The sequence below is a fragment of the Rhinolophus ferrumequinum genome, chromosome 9 (assembly GCF_004115265.2).
Source record: "Rhinolophus ferrumequinum isolate MPI-CBG mRhiFer1 chromosome 9, mRhiFer1_v1.p, whole genome shotgun sequence".
NCBI lineage: Eukaryota > Metazoa > Chordata > Mammalia > Chiroptera > Rhinolophidae > Rhinolophus > Rhinolophus ferrumequinum.
Window position 1 is genome coordinate 19494097 of NC_046292.1, and position 26186 is coordinate 19520282.

General features: G+C 38.2%; 1 protein-coding gene across 6 annotated transcripts in view; it reads left to right on the forward strand.

Moving 5' to 3' along the window:
• PHACTR4 (phosphatase and actin regulator 4) overlaps positions 1–26186 on the forward strand; it is a 73033-nt gene that overhangs the window by 12022 nt on the left and 34825 nt on the right. For 3 of the 6 annotated variants that reach the window (XM_033114562.1, XM_033114560.1, XM_033114561.1), the window contains exon 2: positions 5174–5227. Coding sequence is in view for 3 of the 6 variants with exons in the window: in XM_033114560.1 (XP_032970451.1) it covers positions 5212–5227 (16 nt within the window). In the remaining 3 variants the exon portion in view is untranslated. Of the gene's footprint in view, positions 1–5173; positions 5228–16922; positions 16954–25215; positions 25507–26186 lie in introns of those variants that run through there. The other 3 variants (XM_033114563.1, XM_033114564.1, XM_033114559.1) reach the window with 2 other exon arrangements.

The following is a 26186-nucleotide window of genomic DNA, read 5'->3' on the forward strand; positions in this document are numbered from 1 at the left end:
CTGACCAGCACGTCAGGACGTTTGTCTATGAGTCTGCATGTGTTCTAACCTCAAACCACTTCTTTGTCCACACAAAGAAGATAATCAGGTGTACTGCCTGAAGCTCTGCTCTCGGGGAGAGGTTTCCTTTACCGCTGTCGATCAGTGCCACCCCTGAGGAAGGCTGTAGTGCAGCCACGACAGTTTTGACTTGTACCCACTTACAGTCATCTGTGGAAGAGGTGAGGTGGTTGTTTTTTTTTGTCAGCTGGCTGTCAGGGTTCCCACGTGACCAAAGACATATGCTGAGGGAGTGGCACCTGTGCAGCAGTGGCGGGTGATACGAGGGTTTGGGCTTGCTCCTGATGCTTGTGTCTTCTGGTCCTACTTGTGCCCGGCGCTGGATATATCCCTTTCATCCTGTGCTGGCTTGGTGCTGGGTCCACCCACCCTTACAGCTTGGTGAGTGTCGCAGAACCCAGGTCGTGATGACGGGCGATTCTGGATAAATGGTCACTTGGTGTCCCATAGTCAGATGTTCCATATCTACTGGGACCTAGTAGCATGCCGGGAGTTGTTTGCAAAAGGCGTACAGTTTTCCACTGCAAGTGGCACTGCCTTGTTTCAGCACCCCAGGGGTCTGTGCAGTGATTCTCCCATGGGGCTTGCCATGATACCACAGGATCTGCCAGGTTATTTGCATCACCAACTAGACAGCAGAGCCCTTGCCTCTTCTGGGCTCCTCTCAAAAGTGACAACTTTTTGTGTCACTCGGTATAAAAGCCAGAGAGATATTCTCAGCCAGAGAGATATTGCGCTTCCTTCTTAATGGTGGGAGATACAAGATGGTTATTTACTTGGATGCCTTTCCTTGGATGGCATATCTTACGGAGCCCCTGACTATTGGGCCTATAGACATCTCACTGATATGATTGGCATCTGAATCTTTGCAGCATTTCTCTCTCACCCTCTGGAGGGCATGTGTCCTGACAAGGCCTTCCACGTACCGTCCGCCTCTTGCTGATCTGGTCCAATTAGCACGATGCTATGAATATAGAGGGTCGGTGTGATGTTCTTCAGGGAGTTCAGCCCCCTGTCTCTCAGGACTGTATTATGTGAGAGGGCAGCAAAATTGACACGTAGTCCTGTAAATGTCTGCTGTAATCCATTCTATGTGATTGCGAATGGTTTCGGATCCTACTTTCTTATAGGATTGAAGGAAAAAGAGCTTATTCCTCCAATCCTTAACTGCATACTATGCTCCTGGGGCTGTGTTATCTGCCCCAGCAAAGATACCACATCTGGCATCTCTGGTCTCCTAGGGTCAAACGGGCAGCTGCAATTGTGGCTACTGTTAGGTTGAGTGTGTGGTAATCTGCCTTCCTCCAGGATTTGTCTGGTTTCTGCAGTGACCACACTGGTAAATCCTGCATCCTCTAGGAGTGTAGCACTAATTTCTGTCACCGTCCCTCCCTCGCCCCTGGGATACAATATTGCTTTATTTTGTATTTATTATCTTGGCAGGTGAGGTAGGGCTGATTTTAGGGGCTTCCCTCCACTTGGCCTTCCCCAGTGTGAGAACTCTTATCCCACATGCCAAGGATTCAAAATGAGGGTTGCACTAATTTCCACTCCTGTCTATTTCAATTATACATTCAGGGAACAGGGAAATGACCACGAGGAGGGTCCACAGACCCAGCGGGCCCATTGTGAGCTGGATCTTGGCCAGGACTCAATTTGTTGCCTGGTCCACATAAGTCCCTGATGACACTTCCAGACTCTTCCAGGTGTCTATGTCAACCTGTCCTCAAAACGTTAGTGTTCCATTTCCCCAGTGTACAGTTACCCGAGTGAATGGCCATAAGCAGGGCTGACGACATAATCCGTGTGGCCAGTACTCCTGCATTGAGAGTGGGCGAGGGAACTTGCCCACCAAAAGTGCCACAGCACTCCCAGCCCAGGCAGGGAAAGGATGGCTGGGTGGGCACAGAGGGTGTGACCAAGAGCCCTGTCCTGGGAACACGGGAGGAGGTGGACCATGTGTGTGAGCTGAAGCTTCAAGCCCCCAGCACATGTTTCATTTTCCCCATCAGACTTTACTTACAGGACACAGATTCACAGATAAAATTAAGACTTTCAAGACAGCAACTACAGAGCATTAAGTTTCCTGTGCAGGGACCTTCTGAGTGTGCAGTCCAGGAGACCCATAGCGTATGGGTGGGTCTCTTAGAGCCGAAGGTTTCTTAGGGAATTGTTACACTTGGCTTTCGTGTTACTGGTTCATTTCTCCTGGGTACTTGGCCTTCAGGCAGTGGGTTCAGATCTGAACTGGCTCAGGTTTAGAAACTGGGTATGGGGTTCTGATTTTTTTATTGGGATGACCACCCTTAGCGTCTTGAGATCTTCTATCCTTGATTTCTTTTGATGTTAACTGCAGACAAAAAAGGGGCACTCTGATAAATCTAATGGAAAGGGACCTCACAAGGTGATCTGACCATAAATTCCTAACAGGGCAGGTCATGGGGGGTAGTCACACCGGGGCCTGTAACTTCTTTAGCGAAAGGTTTAAGCCAGCCCTGTCCATTGTTCCTGTGCATCTAGATTAGCACACCTCTGAAATGTAGAAGTAACTCTCTTTTCCAGACCCCTGAAAGAGAGCACGGAATCTTGTTAACTGTCCTGTAATCCAGTCCCTGCCTTGCTCTCCTACCTTTTTGAAATCTTTCTTACATACCCTCCTTAATTCAAATGCATAAAAGAAACTGCAAACTGTCATTCTCTGGAGCATTGGAGATCTTGCTTCCCAGCCATTTGTCATCAGTTGGGCTCAAATAAACTCTTTTAAAAATTTTCTACAGGTTTGGACGTCCTTTTGTTGGCATTACATAGAGAAAACTGCTCTTATTGGCTGCTTGTCATTTTGCTTCTAGTGGTATCATGTTTTATGAACTATCTCCATAAATCTGTGAGTCAGGTCCCTTGGACTGTCGCTGACTTTGCTGGTCTTTATGGTAGTAATTGTGTCTGTCTGGTTAACAGTTACGTACTGCAGACTGGTCTTCGTTTCAGGGTCCTGTCATCAGTGAGGCTAGTTGTGTAACAACCTCTCCTGTGGAGGAGAACAGCTATTAAACTTAATAACTCTGGTGCCTTCTCCCTGGCACATGCCTTATGACAGCCTCCCGACCACTCCAAGGAACAGAACCATTTGGTGGGTTTTCTGAGCACTTCAACAAGCCGACTTAATCCCTGAGCCTTTTAATCCCTTCCTCCGCTGTCTGCCACTGCAGTTTTGGCATTTGCTACTTAACATGGGCCATCACTTTCCAGCTTTTAGGAACCCTCCTAGTGGTAAGTTCACACCATATCCTGAGGTTTTTGCCAGGTGTGAAATCCTGTATCTCTGGAGCATGATCAGTTGCCTCTCCCTTTGCAATCTTATGTTCTGGTCCTCATGTTCAAGCACCCTCAGAATGCAGTCACATCTGTGCTCCCCAGGACTCGTCAGTCCATCTGGCTAGTCTTGCAGCTCCCTTAGGGTATGGTTCCTTTCTGACCTTATCAGAAACAGCACATCTGGGCTGGGTGATGCTGTGACTTATTGTAAGTTAAAGGCCTACTAACCAGGAGGCATGCAGGTGTCAGATCCTGAGGGGGCATTCTTTTACTGAGCAGGGTGGGGAGGCCTCTGCATTATCTTCAAGTGAGAGGAGAGTGCTTAGGTCTCACAGGGACGCCTGGCTGCTTTTGTAGTTTCAAGGGGTTAGGAGTATTTGGGTATTTGAGATTTTGGAGGGATTTCAACTCAGTTGTCTCCATCTCATGTATGAGGGTTTCATTCTTTCCTAATCAGGGCCTTGACACTGGCATAGCATACCTTCCTAGGCTGAGAAATAACCTTTGGAGCTGGGCTACTCTGATGATTAACTCCTGGGCCTGCCTGGTCTTCAGCTTTTTCTGTCCTGCTGCCACAGAAAAGAGCTTGCTTCTTTCTATGTTACCTAGGAGGCGCTGTGGCTTTCATATTTGACTTTCAATTGACTATTAATTACGCTTAGATTTTTGTTATCTTTTTCTTGTTTTAAAACTAAGTCTACTTTTTTTAACTTTAAAAAAAATTTTTTTTAAGTGTGTTTTTCCACCTCCAAGTCAAGTACTTGCAATCTCGTTGTGGAGGGTGCGGCTCACAGTGGCCTATGTGGGGATTGAACCAGCAACCTTGTTAAGAGCACCACATTCTAACCAACTGAGCTAACTGGCCCCCCCTGCCCTTAACTCTTCAAGTGCCTGATACATCCAGTCAACTAGATTATTCCCTTCTACAGACAGACCAGCACTATTCACTACTGGTGAAAGTTTAAGAATTGGACCAGTACCTTGTGTCAGGGATTACCTGTGTTACACCTACCACCAGTGATGGAGTCCTCATTGCCATTTAGTCTGCGAACAGTTCTACTCTACAACCACATTATAGTCCCAATTTTCTCAGATCACATGTGGCACCCAGTGGTAGTAGACTGTGTTCTCTGAAAAGCAGACTCTAAATTGGAGTTTGGTATTCAGACTATTTATTATGGAATGCTCTTGGGATCAAAACCATGAAAGAGACAGGAAGCAAGACTGGGCAGATTTGATACTTGTCTTGATTAAGGGTGAGGGAGGTTGGATTTCTATACTTAGTCATATTTCTTTCAAAACATTTTTTTTTATTTTCGTATTTGAGGGTTTTAAATTTATAGCTTACTAAACCACCCTCCGGTATCTAAAATAACTTACTTTCTTTAAGCCTTCCTTCCAAGATATTCTCATATCCTTTTTCAGGTGTTTATGTGAGTTTCGGGGAGTGTTTTTTGTTTCTGTTTTTTTAACATAAAAATTTGTCTTTTCCCTTACACTCTAGTAAATTCAAAATGGGATTGGAAAGAGAACTTATTTGAGGAGACTGAGAATGACATATTTTAAAATGAAAATTGTCCTTAAATGTTTTGTGATATTTTTATATTATAAATCTGTATTTCAACCCCCTTAAAATAAATCTCAGTTGGCAATATTCTCACATAGTAAGTTATACATTTCTATAATGTGTCAGGTTAAACTATAATCACTGTTATTGAATTGGGTTTATTTCTTTGAAAACATAAAAGGTGATGGATTTCAGATTTAAATATATTCTTTACCCTTTTCTCTTTTTTAGAAACTATATCCCACCTCCCTGAACTGATTAGTAGTGGCATGGAAGATCCATTTGGTGAGTATCATTTACATTTTTCTTAGTAAATAATATTTGTGTTTTATCCTCACCTGCATTAAAACTTTTACAGTAAATTAATTTTTTTCATGTTCAGTATGCTACTCTCAAGATTAGTGATTCTCAAACTTTTGATCTCAGGATCCCTTTATATTCTTCCTCTCCCCCACCCACTCCAGTTCAAGCTGTTGTTTCTCAGTCTAGTTGTGTAGGACACAGCTCCCTGGTCCATGCTGGTATTATGAGCCTTGTGCTCCCCCGGCTGAGGCTGTTGGTCACCAGTTGTCTGTCCGCCACTCACAGCAGTTCTCGCCGGCTGCCGGCCACTCACGCTGGCTGCCGGCCTCTCACACTGGCCACTGGCTGCTCATGGCAGCACACGGTAGCACACAGCAGCCCATGCTGGCTGCCAGCCACTCATGGCAACACACAGCAGCCCACGGCAGCACAGTAGCCGGCGGCAACCCACGGCAGCTCATGCCAACCTCTGGCTGCTCACGGCAGCCCAGCTCTAGGGAGAGCCGTTGTTCACAATCTTAGCTGTAGAGGGCGCAGCTCACTGGCCCATGTGGGAATCGAACCGGTGCTTCAACCACCTGAGCCACCAGGCTGGCCCCCTTTATGCTCTTAAATATAACTGAGGGCCCCAGAGAGTTTCGTTTGTATGACTTATATCTGTTAGTATTTACAATATTACAAATTAAAAGTGAGAAATTTTGAAAACATCAATTCATTTTAAAATAATGGACCCATTATATATTATATAAAGAACATTTTTAATGGAAAATAATTTCCAAAATAAACAAAAAAAATAGTGAGAAGAGTGGCATTGTGTCACATTTTTGCAAATCTTTTTAAGATCTACTATAATAGAGGACAGCTGATTCATACGTCTGTTTCTACATTCAGTCTGAATCTGTTGTGTTATCACATGTCATGTAGTCTCTGGAAAATTGATTCTACAGCTGGAAGATAACGAGAGTGCAAAGGCAAATAACCTCTTTGTGTTATTATATTATAAAAATTATTCTAACCTTGCTGTTAGGGACCCCCACTGGTCTCTAGACCATGCTTTGAGAGCTGCTGCTCTAGAATGTTAATTACTTCAAGTAAAACAAAGAACCATTTGGCAAGTTAAAATAAAATTTGAATTCTCTAACCACATGGTTAAGGGAATGTAAATCTTGATGCATAAAGGTATAGTATCTATCTTTTTGACTAAAATGTCAGTTACTGTGTATTGACATTTTTCTATTGACTCTACTTTCAAAAAGAGATACAGTCTAGGATATGTAATTAAAAAACATATTATATACTAGGAAGACTAGTTATGAAGTACTTTCCACTTAAAATATGCATCAGCTAAAAAGGAACCAGAAACAGTTTTCCTTGTTTAACCTCATCATTCATGTTGGAGGAAGATTTTCATTCAAGTATTTGGTGATGTTTTTACCAAATGAGAAAAGTCTGAATCTCATTTTATGCCATTGTAACTTGAAGAAGTATAGTAAAAATATTACCAAGTTTATATTCTACTGATGCCCAATTACCACAGATGACTGAGGTTAGGAACTTTGGGTACATGTAGGATTAATCAGATTGTTCAGATTAATAGCTTTTGTCTTGGCTTTGAGAAGACTGCTCTTGAAAACATTGCAAGATCTGAATTTCTCTGATTTTAATGACCCTAAATGGTCTCTTTAGGACCTTGGCTTTTTTTTTCCCCCCTGAAAGGTACTTTATATCAAGTTCATTAGTGAAATCCTTAGAGTGAACACTAGAGGGCAATTAGGACTTTATTCATAAATTTGTAGTTTTATTACCAAGTTAATTCTTGAGGGAATTATTTATGAACAGTTTTGTAAATCGAGTTGATTGTAGTTGCCTGGTGACAAATCCTAAAGAACATGTCCATATGACAAATGAGAGTAATGTATGACAACTCCAAAGGTTTTTTACTAGAAACTTATTTTTTTCTCTCTGACCTCCTACCTCACCAAAGTATAACTTAAATTAAATTTAATCTAATTAATTAAATTTATTATTATGCTAATTAGATTCAAATTAAATTAAATATAACTTAAATTTACTACAGAATACCAAAGTGAGAGTTGTTATGGAAGTTATAGTTGGCCAGTTGTCAATTGAAACATACATTGAAACGTGCTTTTGATCACTAACATGAGAAGAAGTTTGTGTTCTGTGGTAGTGAGTTTTTTTCCTCTTATACTTTAAATCTTGGAATTTTGAAATTAATTAACATTTATATTCATAATGTGGATTTTAGAAAAAAATGGAAATTAATCAGTTATGTATTTAACAACCAGCCTCGTTGTCACCTCCATTTTTTCTTTAAATGTTATACTGATTTTTTTTAGTTGCTTATAAACCATACATATGATAAGAATTTGGTTTATTGAGTTATGATCCACTCAATATCATTGGACAAAGAAAAGAATTCTGAATGTAAAATGAGTTTGTTTCTGAGAAGATGGAGTCCCTATAAATGGGGCAAGAATTTTTCTACAGTTAGGTTAGCTAACAGTTATGTAGATGTATTGAAAAAGAATTATGTTTGGTATTCTCAAAGTTAAAACGGGGGAATTTTTGTCCATCAAGTTCCAGTGCGATCAACCTAAGGCCTCTAGGACCTTTTTTACACGGACAGATGTTTATACATTTTATTATATTGTAAAATTTGTTAACTTTTTTCATTTTAACGTTTGTTAATACCACCTCTGGTCTCATTAGAAAGCTCTTTAATTATTGGGAAACTGTCAAGCTCACTCTGGTGGACATGTTTTTGAAATTTTTAATTTTCTCTTGAAAACTTGACTTATATCACTGATAATGAGAACTATTGGTTTTTATTGTTTTGTTTTTAGTAACAGGCTCACTTCATTCAATTTTGAGAAAATATTTGTCAAATATCTAAGTATAAATAACATAGTTTGTCATTCAGCCTTTCAAGCAAAAATGGTATTTCATGAAAAAAATGGGTTAGTTCCACTTGCAACTCAGTCACACAAGTACCTTTCCTGAAGGTAACCATTGTATTAAGTACATGCTTTGTGCATACTTACCATTTCGTCACGCAGATAATAAAAAGACATGTACCAAAGGGTTGAGAGTTATTAAAACTAATAATTTTTATATTTTTATTAAGGACATTCTTGGATTAAAGCTGGTTTTATTTATAACTGCAATTACCGTGTTTCCCCGAAAATAAGACCTAATCGGAAAATAAGCCCTAACCGGAAAATAAGCCCTAGCATGATTTTTCAGGATGACATCCCCTGAACATAAGCCCTAATGTGTCTTTTGGAGCAAACCTTAATATGAGACCCAGTCTCATTTTCGGGGAAACACATTATATAGTGAAAAATATGAGTCCTATTGCAGTTTGGTGGTGCTGCCTTCCTTTGTGTTAAAGTACTAGTAGTTTTGCTCACCATTGCTTTTGGACCATCAGCACAAGTGTGAACACAGTGAAAAAGGCAAATAATTCTTTAATATGAGTAAGTATATAGTTGCACCTCGTGGACTCCTAAAGGCTCTCAGGGATCCCCAGGGATCGATGGACCATACTTGCTTCAGTTTCCTGAGGTTCACAGAGTTTCTTCTATGGAAGTCATGGGCAAAGTCAAGACTTAGCCCTGGAAATTGTATTGGGCAGGGCTCCAGTGTGGACCAGGCCTTGGACATTTGGCAGAAATCTGGTCAGGGGGAGTGAGCAGGTCTGTGGTTTCTCCTAAATTGACTGGGACCTCCCTATAGCTGTCAGGAGTAGGGTGAAGAACATGTCTGTCAGGTGAAATGAGAGTTCTGAGCTCATTAGGCAGCTGAGTATTTTAAGAAGAAATTCACTAGCATGTAGTCAAGACAAGCTCACCATGCTCACCTGGGCACTATGTTCTTATCTTTGAAAAGAAGATAAATACATAGCAGCAGAGATCTTGGTAATGACAGCCTTCAGTATATCTCTTGAGTTACACTGCTCCAATCTGGAGAGATGCCCCTCTATGTGTGGTACACAGATGTCATTGTGGGATATTCCTAGTCACCTGGCGACGCTGCTTCTCTCCTAAATCTCATGTCTTTCTCTTTCTTGATTGCCCAGAGCTTCTTGACGTTGGACCTCCTGGAATAGTTCTCTGATTTTCATCTTTTTCCTTTAGCTCTGCTTCCTGGAAGATTTATCTGCTGTTGAATTTTTTGTTTTCCTAGTATTTTTTAATTCCTAAGAGGTTTTTTGTATTCTCTGAATGTTTCTTCCATAATATTCTTCTATTTTAACAAATTTTCTTTGCCCTGCTTTGTTCCTTTTCCCCAAAGTTGCTTTTCTCTGTTTTAGAGTTTTCCTTTGATGCCTAGTAATAATGAGCTGTCTTCTCGCAATTAAGAGTAGGAAGCTTTAAATGCATAGGCTGGTTGCCTTTGGGCCTTACTATAAACTTCTTGTCTCTATCATTGAGGAACTTCACCATATCAGTTATCAGGGGCCAAAGGGCAGTCTTCCTATCTTTGTTTAGGTGGTAAGGGGTGAAGAGGACTAGTGGGGGTTGCTGCATTTAACTTCAATTGTGCATGTGTTCGCTAAATTCCCCTCAGGTTTTAGTGCTATGTTCCCACTATCAACTCCCTTTTGTGTCCCTCTGTCCAGAGACCATTTGTGTTATTCCTTCCAGAAAACAGACCTCCAGAATTCTGCCAGGGTTGGTGTGGAACAGACATTCAAGGTCATGGAGTGAGGAAGATGATAAAAGGATCAAACAACTTTTACCCTGATTCTCTTTATTTTATTCCCTTCCCTTTTGTCCCCAGCTTCAAAGAATACAGTGAAAGTATTAATCCACATTGGTATCCGCTACCAGTTAAAAAAGAAAAAGTAATGACTACACTGTATTGTAAGTGCTAGGGGAAGAAAGGGCCCAGAGAAGAGGTTTATACAGTTTATGCTACTATGATGCTTCCTACCCCACTACTTTTATCTTAAAAAAAAAAATTTATTAAAGTATACATGACAAACATATTAGTTTCAGGTGTACAACACGATAATTCAATATTTGTATACGTTGCAAAATAATCACAATAAGTCTAGTTAACATCTGTCACCATACATAGTTACACAATTTTTTTATCTTGTGATGAGAACTTTTAAGATCTACTGGCATAGCAACTTTCAGAAATGCAATACAGTATTATTAACTACAGTCACCATACTGTACATCCCCATGACTTATTTATTTAATAACTGGAAATCTGTACCTTTTGACTCCCTTTACCCATTTCTCCTACCACCCCAACCTCACCTCACTGCTTTTAAAAATGGTTCATTCCTCCTGCTTTCATTTCTTCCTCCTTATCAACCATTGATGGGTTAACAGCCACTCTCCCCATAGTATGACAGAGAAAATGGGACTGAAACCGTGGCATATGAAACCTCTAAAGGTTTTTTGATATAAGAGGGGATCTGTTTGTATACTAAATTGCCTTTCCAAAATGATTTAACTCCTCTGACAATTTCATTAAGTTTCTATATACTCTCCCTTCCACAGAAATGAACACAACTGGTTGAAAAAAAATTTTTGAGATGTGTTTGATGAAATAATTATTTAATGAAATTGATTATTAGTGTGAATCTTGAATTTGAAACTAGTTGTAAAGACTATGCATATGCATGGTATTCTGGGAACAGAACAAGGTAATATCTCCTTTAGGTTAGAATTTATATCATATAGGAAATATGAGAAGAATTTTTTTGAGATAGAAAACAAACTATATCTTAAAGTCAAATATTTTCTTCCTACTCTGTATCTGAATTTATAAATCATTATTATGTTATAAAGGGGTTTTTCCTAGCTGTTCAAGGGCAGGTTAAGGAGACATGCCCAACGCTAATGCACTTCAAAGTTCATGGGGGGAAAATTTTGTGATGTTATGTTGTTACCACTTGAAACTCAAAATGTGCTAATAACACAGTCCTTCCCTCCCTCCCTCTTTAAGAATGAAGGACAAAATATGTACTTAATTAGTTTTGAGATCCTTAGGGTGTAGGAGATAAATTCCTCTGGAATTAAATGATGCCAAAAATGATGTTAGTTGTCTTTTTTTTCCTCTGGTTTTCAGTAGATATTTAACATACTTATTATAAATATATGTTAAATATCTTCTGTCATCTTATTTCCTAATAAGACTATAAACTTATGGAAGGCAAGATCTTTTTACTGTTATAACCCACTGCCCAATAATAAGCACGCAATACAGATTTGTATGTATTTCTTACAGTGGTTTCAAATTTTCCCATAAGGTAGAACTACCAATCTTAAGTGAAACGGAGTGTGGAGAACACCAGTTTCTGAGCCTCAATAGCACAGATGTCATATAATTGTGTGTTTTTGTCAATAGGAAAAGATGAGCCATAGCACTGGTGATGCAAGCCCGACCCGTAGTAACGCTGACATTCAGGACTATCTTCCATATCCTCTCAACATTGTCATCACTTCTGACTACTAGTTACGCCTTAGAAAATCAAAGCAAGTGTGATAGGTTGACTAAATATGTAGACTGGTTTCCATCTGAGCCCTTATCAATGTGTCATAGACGCTGCATAGGCAATGACTATAAAAATTAAAATTAAAAGACAGGGATAGCAGGGGTGGGACTTTCACTTAACATTTTGTATCTTCCTGTATGGTTTGTATTATCTTGCTATGTATATGTATTACATTTATTTTTCAAACTGTAAATAGGGATTTTATTTGGATTTGGGGGTTGAAATAGGGGCATTTTTGTTTCTTTATATTTCTCAGTGTTAAAAATGAAATATATAAAATTAATTTCTTAAAGGAGGTAAAAGAGAATAAAAAGCCATCATTCAAGGGAATTAAATGATCCACGTGAGCAGCTTACCTATTATACCTAAAATAATCACTCCACAGCTCTGTATGAGAATGTGGCCTTTTCAAACACAACTCATACTTTATTCTCCCTATGAGCTAGATTCAGCCTATCCTACCACACTAACACAATGGATTTATTCCTCATACATTCATTTGTTTAGTAAACACTGAGCAAAATCAGGAAGGCAGCATGTCGTAACAGTTAAGTCTCTTGAGTTAAATATGGGTTCAGATCCCAATTCTGCCACTTCTTGGCTGTGTTTTTTTGGGAAAGACAATTACTCTCTGATCTTCAGTTTACCTGTAAAATAGGGATATGAATTTTGCCTTTTTCACAAGGTTGCCGTAAGAATGTAATGAATTAATGCTTGCAATGTGCTTACAAGCACATAGTAAACATAGTAGCTGTGATATCCTAGGTTCTAGGGTAGAAACACGAATAAGACATGATCCCTGTTTTTATGGTGTTTTCAGTCTGTGTTAAGCAGTTGCAAGGTGCTCTCTAGGATTCTTTTTTTTAATAAGTTATTTGACGTATAATTTATATACAAGAAAATATACCCTTTTTAAGTATATAGTTTTGTTTTTTGACAAACATAGAAGGTTGTGTGATCACCACCACACTGAAAATAAAGAATATTTTTTTATCCCAAAATGTTCCCTGCCTCTTTTATAATCAATTTCCTCCCTCTACCCCCAGCCCCTGGCTACAGCTTATCTGAGTTCTGTCCCCTTTTCCATAATGTTGTTATATAAACATAACTGTATAATATGTAGTCTTTTGCATCTTTTTTTTACCTAGCATAATGCTATTCAGATTCATATATGTTATTGCATGTATCATGAATTCATTCCTTTTATGCTTTTTCTAGAATTTCATATAGTTGGAATGATAAAGCATGGATAGCCTTTTCAGATTGGCTACTTTCATGTAGTAATATGCATTTAAGGTTTCTCGATGTCTTTTTGTTTCCACATGCATGAAATACCTTTTTCCCTCCCTTTACTTTAGTTGGTGTCTTTCAATCTAAAGTGAGTCTCTTGTAGGCAGCATATGCATAGGTTTTGTTTTTTTATCCATTCAGCCATGCTATGTCTTTTGATGGAAGCATTTAATCCACTTAGATTTAAAGTAATTATTGATAGATATGTAGTTATTGCCATTTTATTATTCATATTTTAAATCTTTCTTCTTAAAGAAGCCCCTTTAATGTTTCTTAGAATACTAATTTGGTGGTAATTAACTCCTTTAGCTTTTTCATGTCTGGGCACTTCATATTCAGTTTAAGTATGGTCACTGGGATTTAAAAGTTGGTAATGAAACTAGTATGAACATTTCCCATTAGGCAGGAAGCCATTAGTTTCAAAACAACCTCAGTGGTTGGCTTCTCATGCTTGCTCAGAGACCTTTCGTGATAGAGCTTTGACCTGACTTTCAGTGGCTGGATAGTTTTTACAAGATTCTAATTTGAAACATCAGTGGAGTCCAAAACACATGCACAGGTGCACACACCCACCCACCCCATAATGGAGGCTTCTATTAAAAAAAACCGTGATTGTAGTATAATGGGCTAGTGGAATGGTGCTGGTGGCCTCCAATTCCTCATTGAAGATTTGTTTTTTCCTCATCAAACCAGTGTTTTCATCTGCTGGCAGTGAGAGTGACATCTGTAGCACTCTGTAGCTACAACTGTCCTTTTTTTCATTGCATAAAAAGATGAAATACAACATTTGACCTTGCCATTGAAACATTTTATATATTTTATATATTAAATTTTCATATTTAAATTTCCTTTGATGATTTTATATCTTGTTTATCTTCTTTGATCTTCCAAAAGAATTTAAATGTTATAAAACAGATGGGTCTGGCTGCTTTGTTTTGTCCATTTTTCTCCCCAGAGGTCAGTATTTTCCCTCGTCAGTTTAAAACTCAATAATCAAAGAGCTTGAATAGCAAGAACTCTCAAGAATTATGTCTTAAATAGTAAATGAAAAAAAGTGTTACCAAAGAAAAAACATTTTTGATAGGATGAGAAGCTTGGCTTAATACTAAAGGTGTGTTCTTGTTTAGTCCTGGTTGTAACCTTATAATGTCTCCAGGGCAATGGCTTAACATTGGTTACAATGAAGTACATTTAGTTTTGCTTGTTTATTGTCATACTCAGTAACACCAACCAAAAGGTGAAAAGGTGGATGGATGATTGATTCATTAAATCACTCAATAAATTTTTGTTGGCACATCACCCTAGTTACCATGAAGGAAAATAAATAAGATACAGTTTCACTCAAAGAGTAAACTAAGAACTATTAATGCTAGGCAGAATGAATAAGTGTTTTTACACAGATAAAAATAGTTGTGTTATTGTAATTTCATGCCATGTTATTCAGCATGACTTGTACTTAGGAAATTATTAAAACAAAACTTGCTTATGTAGCGTTTTTCTTTTCTCTTTTGTATCTGTGTTCTTTGAACAGTGTAGTGGTGATTTTTTTGAGGAGAGTTTTTTGTTTTATTGTTTTTGTCTTGTATCTAACAGGAGCATTTGGTGAACATGGGGAAATAGGAAAAACCAGGGGTTTCCTAACTACCTTAGAGAGTATAGATAGATAATACTTGGTGATGAAACATATTTATCCGATGCTATTAATAATGCCTGCTGTTGTATAATGTAGGTTAAAGGTGTTGTAAACCTGTGCTTCAGTTAATTGGGGTCCTCATGAAACACTGGATCTAGAGTATTTTTATTGTAGATTTAATTGGAGGAGGGGTAGAAATGTCTCTGTCCCCAGTAGTCAACTTTTCTTAATTTTAGACCTTTCAATTTCTAAGAAATTCCTTTAAAAACTGCTTTTGAGATAAGCGTTATTCTTATTGGTGGTCATATTGGAAATACCAGGGATGAGCTAAGAAAACAAATGTTTGTTTTTTTATTTTAACATTGTCATTTTGAGCAATTTACATAACTGCTTTGTGTCTGAATTTCACTTTTCTTAAAGTAATACCTCCTAGAGTTTTTATAAGGTTAAAAATAAACGTCCTTTTTTAAACATCTAGGAAATATTGTGTGAATCTAAGTCTATATTTAGGTCTACATGGATAGTGTAGTAGTTAGGAGGAGAGATTTGCATCCAGATGACTTAGAGATGAACCCTTACTTTGCCATCTGTTAGCTCTGAACTCCTTGGACGAGTTTACTCTTGTGTGACTCAGTTTCCTCATCTATTTAGTGGGATAATAAATGGTATCCTTCTCATATGTTTGTCATAAGAATTAGATAAGTTAATACATGTAAAACACTTAGAATAATTCCTGGCATTATAATACATGCTCAATTAATGTTAGTCATTATTCATAGAGAATGGGGAGAAGGAATGCGTGGGAAATTGAACTTAGTTTATTTTTCTAAGTTTTAGCTTTCTTTTCGTCATATCTGTTGTTAGAGATGTTCATATGTAACAGTAGATCATTTTGAATTTAGTATTTTATTTCTTTCTGTTCTGATTTTTCTGATGGAAACTTTTACCATTTAGTGAAATGATCAGAAACCAGGAAACAGGAATGAAGGGGAGAAGAAGCAGAGACCAGAAATCAGCTTTGAGTGATTAAAAACTGGTGGTGCTACTTTAATCTTTGTGTTTCTTTTAGAAACTAGAAGAAAAACAGAGCTAGTTTTTTAAATAAGCGTTTTATAAATCTAAAAGCAATTATAATTAGAAGATTGTGTTGCTTTGCTATTAAGCATCTACGGAAGCGAATTTATAACATGTAACCCATGGCTTGCACGATAATCTCAGTTTTTGTCTGCCTTTTTTTTTTCTTTTTGTCTTGAAATTGTTTGGTGATTTATTATATGTACATTACCTACAGGCCTGGCACTTTTCCCAACATAAATACTCCATGACCTGAAAGGACACCTATAGGCTAAACTAGTAATAGACCCTATTCTTCCTTTGCCTCCCTCTATCTTTTTTTCCAAATATTGAATGCCTACTATGTGCTGAGCAGTATGTAACTTGCTGAGGATATAAAGACAATTTCAGCTTTCTAAGAATGTAGGAGAGACAGATAAGTAAATAGATGATTATAAGAGTAATATGTACCCCTCTAGGTGCGGTATATTCAAGGTGACTTTGGAGCACAGAAGTGGGTGCCTAACTCAGTCTTAAAGTGTAGAAAAGTAGATGTTCAAAGGCTTCCTAGAGGAAGTGAGACGCATAAACTGAAATTTGTAGGAGCAGGAGTTAGCTAAATTAGGGAATGTGGAGAGGGAGAGAACATTCCAGGGAGCTAGAATGCCAAATGCTTAGGTAGGTAGACCTGGGAGAATACGTTACAGTTTAGGAACTCTAGGTTGTTCAGTAGGACTAAGACTAGTCCTAAAACTAAAGATGAGCAGGTATGGGAAAGTGGGGAGAGAAGAGGCTAGATCGAAAGATAGATATTGGGTCAGGTCTTGAAGGATTTTTTTGTAAGCTGTGAAGAACACTGTTAAATTGGTGTTGTTGTAAAAATCACTGTGGCACCGCTGTTTAGAATAGGTGGAAACTGGAGGCAGGGAAGAAAGAAATTATTACCACTCCAGGCACACATAGGAGGATGTCAAATTTGAGACTTGTATTCCATAAACAGTCTGTCAGACCAGGAAGATTTAGAAAATTGTTTAAATATATAGAACACTTTTTCCCCAAGGGGATAAATCCCAGAAGAATCATTTCAGCTTTTTATCTTTGTTCTTTTCATTCACTTGAAATCAACACGACTAACTGGCAGTCAGCTCTTCCTTGGTTTTTAGGATAGGTTTTATTCCGAAACCTGGGAACGAGGTGAGTATGGGTACAGTGTTTAATAACTGATTGGATCCTGTTTAATTTAGGGATTTTTCAATAAAAGAAATTATTTTTAGGCTGAAAAAACCATCAAATTTGCGTCTTGAATGGTTTTATTCGGTGAGTAGTTTTACAGTCTCAGTAGCACTAATAAAGATGAATTGTTCAAAAAAGATTAAACTAAGTTTGGGCTGGTTGCTTTAGCATAGACAGGTGAGTAAAGGCCGAAGTCCATGTTTTTCTCTGACCTCACTAGATTATTTTCTCAAATTATTAATGTGTTTCACTGTTACATTTTAAAACAAGATTTAGAAGCAAGGGTATATATAATCCAAAATATAATTCTTTTTGAATTTAGAAATTATATACGTAACTTTTTTCCTGTGCTTCATCTCCTAGGTTCTGTGGTGTGAAAGAGTCAGGGTTTTGAGAGAGGGGAATGGTACAAAAAGATATTTCACGCGTGAAAAACAAGAATAAAGTGCATTTGAATTACTGGCTAGAGCGTTTGATCGAAACACCATTTATGTAGTCATCCTTGGTTCTTTTGTAGGAATTACTGTTGATTCCTAGTATAACCAGCTGTTCGTCACTGAGAATTTTTATTTAGTAGAAGATGAAGGTTATATTTTCCTGCACCTACACTGGAAAGAATGTCCAAGGAGATTTCCTTGTTAGAAATTTCTGAATAATGTTTATAAATGCTACAGCTATTATCAGAGATTTGTTGTCTTCCCACTGGATATGTGGCTGAGTGTTGGTAATATTTAGATTTCTTTCTCACTCACTTAACATGAAATTAAGGGCCAGATGAGTTAGAGTTATGAAAGAGAGGAGGAAGGAGAGCAGTGTCAGTGGCTCAGAGCCACCTCTGAGTCACCAGCGATGAATGCCGCTTTACTGGGGAGCATTACTTGATTCTGACTGGTTAGTTTCTACACATCATTGATACCTTCTGGTTCCTTAATAGAGGCCAGTTGGAAGTTAGTTTTTATGAATGTCTTGTGGTTTTATAAAGTATGTTTTTTTTAAGATTACGATTCCTCAATTACTTTCACTGTAACTGTATAAAATCTACCTTCAGCTTATGAAAAAAGTACAGTTTGGAGTAGAAAGAATACTAAATGAATGGCCAGTAAGATGGAGTTTGTTCAATTGATAACAAATAGATATAATTCTCAGTAAATCTTTAAATGGAAATAAAACCATTATTTTTCCTTAGACTTTGAATTGTTATTAATAGTCAAAGATTGTAACTGAGTGTTATTAAAAAAAGTAGTAATTCAGTTGCTAAAGAAAGAATATAAATATCTTAGTAGTTTGTACTGAATAAAAGGAAACTTTTTTCCCCCTTAACTGTCAACGTTCCTTCAGAGTATATACAGCCTTTAGTAGTTGGTGTTTCGTAGTTGGTGCCATGGAAAGTAGATCCCACATGCTGATGAAACGTGGAGTTAGTGCTTTGAAATACTGAAAGACTTCTGTGTGCTTTAAAAATCCTTTAGACTAGCATGTCCAAAATAACTTTTTACAGTGATGGAAATATTCTATATCTGCACTGCCCAGTGTGGTATCCACGTGTGGCTATCGATCACCTGAAATGTGGCTAGTTCAACTGAGAAACTGAATTTCACATTATATTTGATAGAAGTATGTTAAATATTAATATACATGGGAATAATCATATGTGGCTGGTGACCACAGTATTGGACAGTGCACCTTTAGATATCAGACCACGGAGCAGCACATTTTGATAACCATGTCATTAAAATATACTATAGAGTAATTAAAATTTATTTTTAGTACGTTTGGAAATGTTGCCTTTTATTTTGTTTCTGTTGGAACTGAAGAAACTATAGTATTAGGAAGATGACAGAAAAAGTTAATTGAGGAGTTTTTTGTTTACTTCAGATCTTTCTATGTCATTTTCCTGCCACTCCCACAATTTATAATTTAGCACACTCTCTCTCTCTCAGCCCACCGGATTTCCCTTTCCTGAATAATTTTTCCTGTCATCATCTGTCATACTAGAATGAAGGCTTGGATTTTTCCCTCATTGTATTAAGTGCTGTTCCCCCAGCATGGAAACAATACCTTATACTTTAGAGGTGCTCAGGAAATATTTGTGGAATGAAGAAATGAGGCTTGTGGTTTCCCAGTAATAATCCAGTTCTTTAAACATCTGTTTTGCATTATATGGCAAGCATTGAGTCAGATTAGTCACATAAAGTACACTATGACCACTGCTCTTCGCCATAATAAAATATTTCTTGGAGCCATTATTTAAAACAGAACCTTGAACTGGTGAAATTGTTGGTTTGACTCTGCCTTAGAATTTCAGAACCTGAAGGGATCTTGGCAATGATTTCATTCAACTGCCTGATGTTACAAACTAGGGGTTTAAAGTTCCATCAATGTCATTTTTATCTTCCTCTTACCTCCCTTTTTCCCTCATCCCCACAACCTATGAATCTTCTCGCTCGATTATTTTTTTGTCCATATCCTCTCATCTCCATTCAGCTAATTCTCACTTTTATCTAGGCCTATCTTTCCCATTAACTCGAAGGAACTCCCCAAACCCTTAACCCAACCATAGAAAAGCCCTTTCATCTTTCTTAACTGAAACTTTCCTGGTTAATATAATTTCTTGTAACTCTCTCCTCAATTCTGGAAGCATCTCCTGACCCCTAGGGCATCCTTAAGATTGTAAGGTCTTCAAAACAAAAACCTTAATTGAAAGCAAAAAGGTAGACTCTCTGTAGTGCCAATTTCCTAGCCTAAGTTCTTTCATTTCGCAGAGCTGAAAGCAGTCCTGCTGGCATAATTTCAGTTTCTTTCTCCCATCAGCACAGTCCAACGTATTACAGGCTTGTAAACATGCACACAACTTCATGCCTGCCTTATATAGAGCCACTGTGACATAAAAGCATATCAGAACCTCCCACTTTTCCTAAAAAACTGTGGTGGTTAAACTTAAACATTCGCGGGGGGATATTCATTTATATAAAGAATCTTTTTTTTTTTTTTTACTTTTTTGTTTACTTAAGTGTGTTTTTCCAGGACCCATCAGCTCCAAATCAAGTAGTTGTTTCAATCTAGTTGTGGAGGGCGCAGCTCACAGTGGCCCATGTGGGGATCGAACCGGCAACCCTGTTGCTAAGAGCACCACACTAACCAACTGAGTTAACCGGCCGCCCCTTATAAAGACTCTTAAGTGGGATGAGAGGGTGCCAAATACATGAAGCATCTTCAATCATTAAACTCTTTAGAGATTCTCTTATTTAATCCTCACATCAACTCTATGAATAATTATCTCCATTTTACAGATGTGGACACTGAGGCTCATCTAAGTTCAGTAACTTGTTCACCTAATCAGTAAATGGGAAAGCTGAAATTTTACATAGTTATATGACTCCAAAGCCTCTGCTTTCTTCCATTGGTCAGCTGTGCTGCCTTCTGTAAGTGGAGGTAGGCAAGGAACAAGAGTTCCAGTATTTGATGTAGAATAGGAGGTAGGTATGTTTGTTTTCGTTTTGTTTTTGCAGCCAATGAGCCAGCTACAGAAAGAAACCGGTGTTATTTGGGGTGCGTAGATGAGTATCTGGTGATACCAGTGGCCCTGCCTTAACTTGAACCTTCTCTCTCTCTCAGCCTGTTCCTCAGGCTAATTCACATGAAGCGCAGAGGCTTTCTGCTAAGGAGCTTGAGCCTAACAGTAGTGATTATATGAGGTTTTATGCAAATATTCACCTGACAAATTTGTCTCCTTGGCAAGTTGTTACTATAATACTGGCAAAGCAGTAGATTCTAAAAAACCATCATGAACATGCCATTTCCCCCAAAAAAAGTGAGATTTCACAGCAATCTCAGGTTGTTTGGATTGATGGGGTAGTCCACAGTCTCTACATTTCTTCCAGCCTCCATCTGTAGCACTTTGCATCTTAATTTCCCTTTGTGACTAGATTCCGTGAGCAAAGCTTAAAAGTGGAGAATGCTGTTTCTTCCCTTCAAGGTTGATACATACTTGTTGCGTGCCCACTGTGCACTGAGTTGTGCCAAGAGTTGAGAGTTTAAGGATAAAGTCATCGCGGTCCCTGCAGGAGACGTTTCTAGCCTATCAGGAAAGTCTGAAGATCGCTGCAGTTTAGGAGGGTGTGTCCAGCAGTTAGCCACGATCTTAGCTTTCTACCTCCAGCCTTATCTTGTGATGCTTGTTCCTTTTCCTCACTTCTGTCATCCCTTCTGTGACTGACTCTTTCAGTTTAGGTGTCACTTCTTTCAAGATGTTTTCTCTGATTTTTCAGAACAAAGTGAGACACCCCTGCCCCCACCAGTGTACGTGTTTGCATAGTACCTAAGTACTCATCACGCTCTGCTGTAGATCCTGTTTACCTGGACTGTAAGCATGTTTAAGGGCAAACACTGTTGTTAGCACCAACACGTTGCTGGGCTCATAATCAGTGGTCAGTAAATCTGTTGGCATTCTGCTTAAGAGATTAAGGAAAGACTCTTAATGGAAGCAACAATTGAGCCAGTTCTTAAAGGATGAGTAGGCCTTTCCTAGATGCATATGGGAACGAAATTTCAGGCCAAGGGAACAATTTGTACAAATAGATGAGATGATGAAGAGTTTACAAGGGACTGGCAAGGCTTTCTAATTTCCACAGGGAGTTTGAGACACGGGTTATTTATTAGCTGTGAGATGTTATCTCCTCCAACTGTCCACAGCCAGCTAGACTAGATTAAGAGTGAGACCATGGGGTAAAGAATAGGAAGCTGCTCCCTCCCCCAGTTATATAATCAGAAGTTGAAAATTCGTCTTTTACTTGAATATGTATCTGTGTGACCTGTTAATAATTTCTGTTGGTCAACCATTACTAGAGGAAAGTGACTTTCTTCCTAATCTCTCACTAGAGCTCACCTCCTTGGGACATCTCAGGCCATAAGAAAGTATGTAGTATGCTCAATTAAGCTGTGGGAGGTGTAATTAAAATAGCTAAGAGCTTTTTCTCCTAGGTAATCCAATTTATATTGGTACTTCAGCATAAAAGTACATGTAAATGGAAGCATTATACTCTCATGATTGATCTTACAAACTGTTTATTGAAAATATGAAACATGTTCTCATGTTAGTATATGATATGATGTGATTACCAACATAGTTTTGGAGTTTTAAATGTCACTAAAAGTTTTAAATGCTCAGCTCTTTATAGGTTACATGCAGCGTTTAGAAACAGTTCTTTGATAAAACAAGGCTCTGGTTAGAGGGCTTCAAGTACTGCCTGAATCCAAGCTGCAACTTAGATTCCTTTGCCTATTAAACTTTTTTATAAGGCCTTACTGTACTTTTCCTAAATAAAATAGGAAGAAATTCACAATTTTTTATCTGTTACTTCCCCCATTCCTTGAAGCTGTAAGCTGTGGAGGAAAAGTACTTTAAAAAGAGTGTCTCTTATTAAGTGACAACTAACAAGAGATAGCTGTCTACTTCTGATAAAGTTAAACTGAGACTTCCCTTTGTATTCCTAAAATACAATGCATGGAAAACTAGAATTAACTCGAGGCTTTGATAGTTAAATTTTAATGCCATCAGTGGACCAGTATCTTCCCCTCTCTCTGCTTGTCTGTTTACCAGTTGGCACAAAGTAAATATTGATTCTTAGAATGGAATGGAAAAATGTCAAGGAACATTTATTGGCTTGGTACTTGGGCAATAAAATCTGAGAGATTTGTTGTTGTTGTTATAGACCATGCAGTTCCTGGGAAATGAATATCTTTAGGAAATAAATATTTCCTTGACCATTTATATGAAAGCTGAAGTGAGCCTTGGAGTTAGAATCAGGAGACTTGGGTTTTAGTCCTGGCTCTGAGCAAGGCGTCCAACCTCTTTGACTGTCAGTTTCCTTTTTCTGTCAGGAATAGAGATTGAGTCAGATGGTCACTAAGAATTTGGTTATTCTTTTATCTTTAAACTTTTATTGCCACCTTCACAATAACCTAGAATCAGCTTTGAGCCAAGCCAAGATGGGCGTTTAAATTTGGCAGGTGGTAAATAGCAGCTATACCAGGATCCATAAATCTGTTTTACTCTTGTGTGGTCCTGTCAACATGGATTTTACAGTACTATTCCTGGGCTCTGTGTGTATGTTTGTGTTTAATGGGCCTGGTTTGAACTTATTCACGGTGTTTTTGTCTGAGTGGTCCCTTCTGCTTGATGTTTCTGTACCCCAAACCTGCTTGTGTTCAGACTTCCTCCTTGGCCTGCTTCTTCCAGCTTGCTCTCGGGATTCATGATACAGAAATGTCATTCTCTTCCGTTTCTGACTAACCTCTTTGTAATGACTAAGTTTTTTGTCATGTACCATTAGCTGGCTGCTCTTGACCTGGCCTCTCCTTTCTTGACTTGGTTTTTTTTTTTTTTTTACTATAACAACTGTGATAATTATTGTTTACATTTATGGAGAGCTTTCCATGTGCCGGACACATTGCAAAGGGCTTTATTTATGTTCATGTCATTTAACTCCTACAGCTGCCATGTACTGGTAAGTATGGTATTACCCATTTTATAGATTAGAAAACCAAGGCTCAGAGAGGTGAAGTAACTTGACTAGTGTTACCACCGAGTAATAGATCTGGAATTAAAATTTCAATTGCCTCCAAAGCTCATCCTCTTAAGCAATATGCTGTATTATCTCCATGATGATGATGGTAACTTATTAGTTGAGTACCTACTGGGCACTGGGCAGTGCACCTGCCACCCCATTTTACAGTAGTGGAAAGTGTTACTGTACATGTTCTGCTTTTAAGCTAATACTTGCCAGGGTTTGAATGTATTGGGCATTCTTACATTGGAGCATTCTTTCTAATTTTCTTTTTGCTCTTTCCTGTTTTAATGGTCAACATCATAATGTTTTTCTGACTACTGTCAGTATTAACAATTAAATGTTGCCTGAGTATTTCTACACTTTGTTTTTCTTACTGATGCCTTAGCATTGTCATTTTCTTATTTGTTACAATAGCTTTTTTTCCACTTGTGTCAAAGCAGATAATGGGAATAATATAATGGGGGAAAGGAGAAAGTACTAAGAAGAGGCAAAAGGAAAAATCCAGATCCTAGAAACCTTTCTGAGATCTCAGTTTGTAGAACAAAGATTTAAACTAGAAGCTCCGTGTTTTGGGTAGTTGTCATTTGTTGAAGAAATATTAGGGCTTTGGTACTTACAAACGTGATGACGTAAGATATGGATAGGCTTTGACCTCACAAGCCTCAGTTTTCTTATCTGATAGTAGGATAAATAATATATTCTTTGCAGCACATGGTTAGTTGTGGTGATGATTATATAAATAACCAATGTAAAACTCCTTAATAGAGTGCTCAAATTGTTAGTTCCCCATTTTATCTTGAGGTGTTAGTGAAATAATCCAGAGTATGTGACCAAACCCTGTGGTAAGTTTGCGTTGTGTGTGGCTTTTTTACATTTAGAAAATTTAGTGTATGAAAATTTTGTTTACATTCATGTATGTAAATAGAAAATTCATCAAGCTGTATCCTTAATATCTATGTATTTGGCTATATGTAAATTAGCTGTAGCTCAGTAAAAAAGAAAAATCAGTGTGTGAGCTGGACCTTCGGTTGCTGTATGTGGTTACCTGGTATTTCCATGTATTTTACCCAGCATGTGGGGCTACTTCTTTATATTTCCCCAAGATTATACGGTGGTTGTTGAGCTTTAGCAGAAAGAGAAATACTGTGTAACACCTTCCAAACGTTTATTTCAAATTTCCTATCTTAGTAAGCAAAAATTTCAGAAATATTTCTTTGTATTTTTAGAAAAGGTATACACAATCCTAAAATATTGTTCCTAATGTTATTAATTTCTAGTATATAGATCTCATCCTGCTTTGGGTATGCCACTCACAGGTAGGAAATACAATTTTAGAGCAAGCAGTGCAGTGAAATGTGAAAACAGTCTGATACTTTTTGAGGCAAGCATGTCATACTTGCGAATGGCCTTCTGCTCCCATTAGCCTGCTATGCATAACCCTGGTGTTTTTTTTGTGTGTGATAAAATTTACAAGTTCTTTGGTAAACTCTCGAGCAAGCTCCCTTTCTTCTATGTCTGAGTCTGGAGAGCTGGAACCAAGCTCAGTGTCGGGAAAAGTAGGTGTGGACTTTTAGGGCTGTGTCGCTCAGCAGCTAGAATGTGGTTGGCAGTCTCCTCCCCTTCCTGCACTTCTGCTCTTCACAGTGTGCACCCTGGAATGACAGGCATTCCTGTGTGAAGAGAGCCAGCGTGAAGACATACTTATAAGAACCACAAGTGCGCAGGACGGGATACAGGGACACAAACGCCAGCAGATTGACCTCATGCCGTTTCCTGATGTTTGGCAGTGACACTGAGAGAGGAGTGCACGTCCCCTCCTCATGTGGATTTATCTTTTAAGAAAAGTTTGCTTTGGTTCGGGACAGTCTGTTGTCGTGAGACACATCAGACAATATAATCATGGGGCAAGCTGATGTCTCCAGACCGGTAAATCCAGATGCAGTTGGTGAGTAATAAAAGGCAAAGAAACAAAATCTTGACAGAGACGAGGCAGGTGAAGTTGAATATTTTATAGGGATTTGAATGTGAGGATTTTGGTGTTTATAACTTTGGGAACAATGAATGAACACAGTTATTTTTCATTTGGTTATATGAATTTACCACACAGTTTTGTTTTACTTGATCCCTTTGGAGTTCTTTTTAATACAACATTTCTAGGAAAACATCTTTTAATTTCTTGCCTTTGCAGAAGATAAGTGAGTGGTACAGAAACTGGATATTTAGAATTCAGTGGTGTTTTACCAGTATTTTGCAAAGGCTTGGGCAATTGATACATGTCTATGTAGTGTAGAACTGGAACTGTTGACTTCTATAAACAGGACCATTTTAAATAATTGACTTAATTTTTTAGACTCAGTTTTACATTTTCCAAATAAATCTCAGGCTCTTTCCACTGTGCTGGTGTTTCCATTTCTCGTAAGGAACACGTTGGTGTAAACATTTCTGAAGTCAGTGCTTTACATTTGACGTGCTATTATCTCAGAGACAGCTAGAGACCAAGCTGATGATTGTTAGTGTAGCTCAGGGTTTCAGAGCTTTTAAGTGAAATGAAAGTCCCTTGTCTCTGAAAGCTCATTTCCCCAGTGTGGGGTTTTATATAAGATGAAGATGAGAAAAATAGTTTTA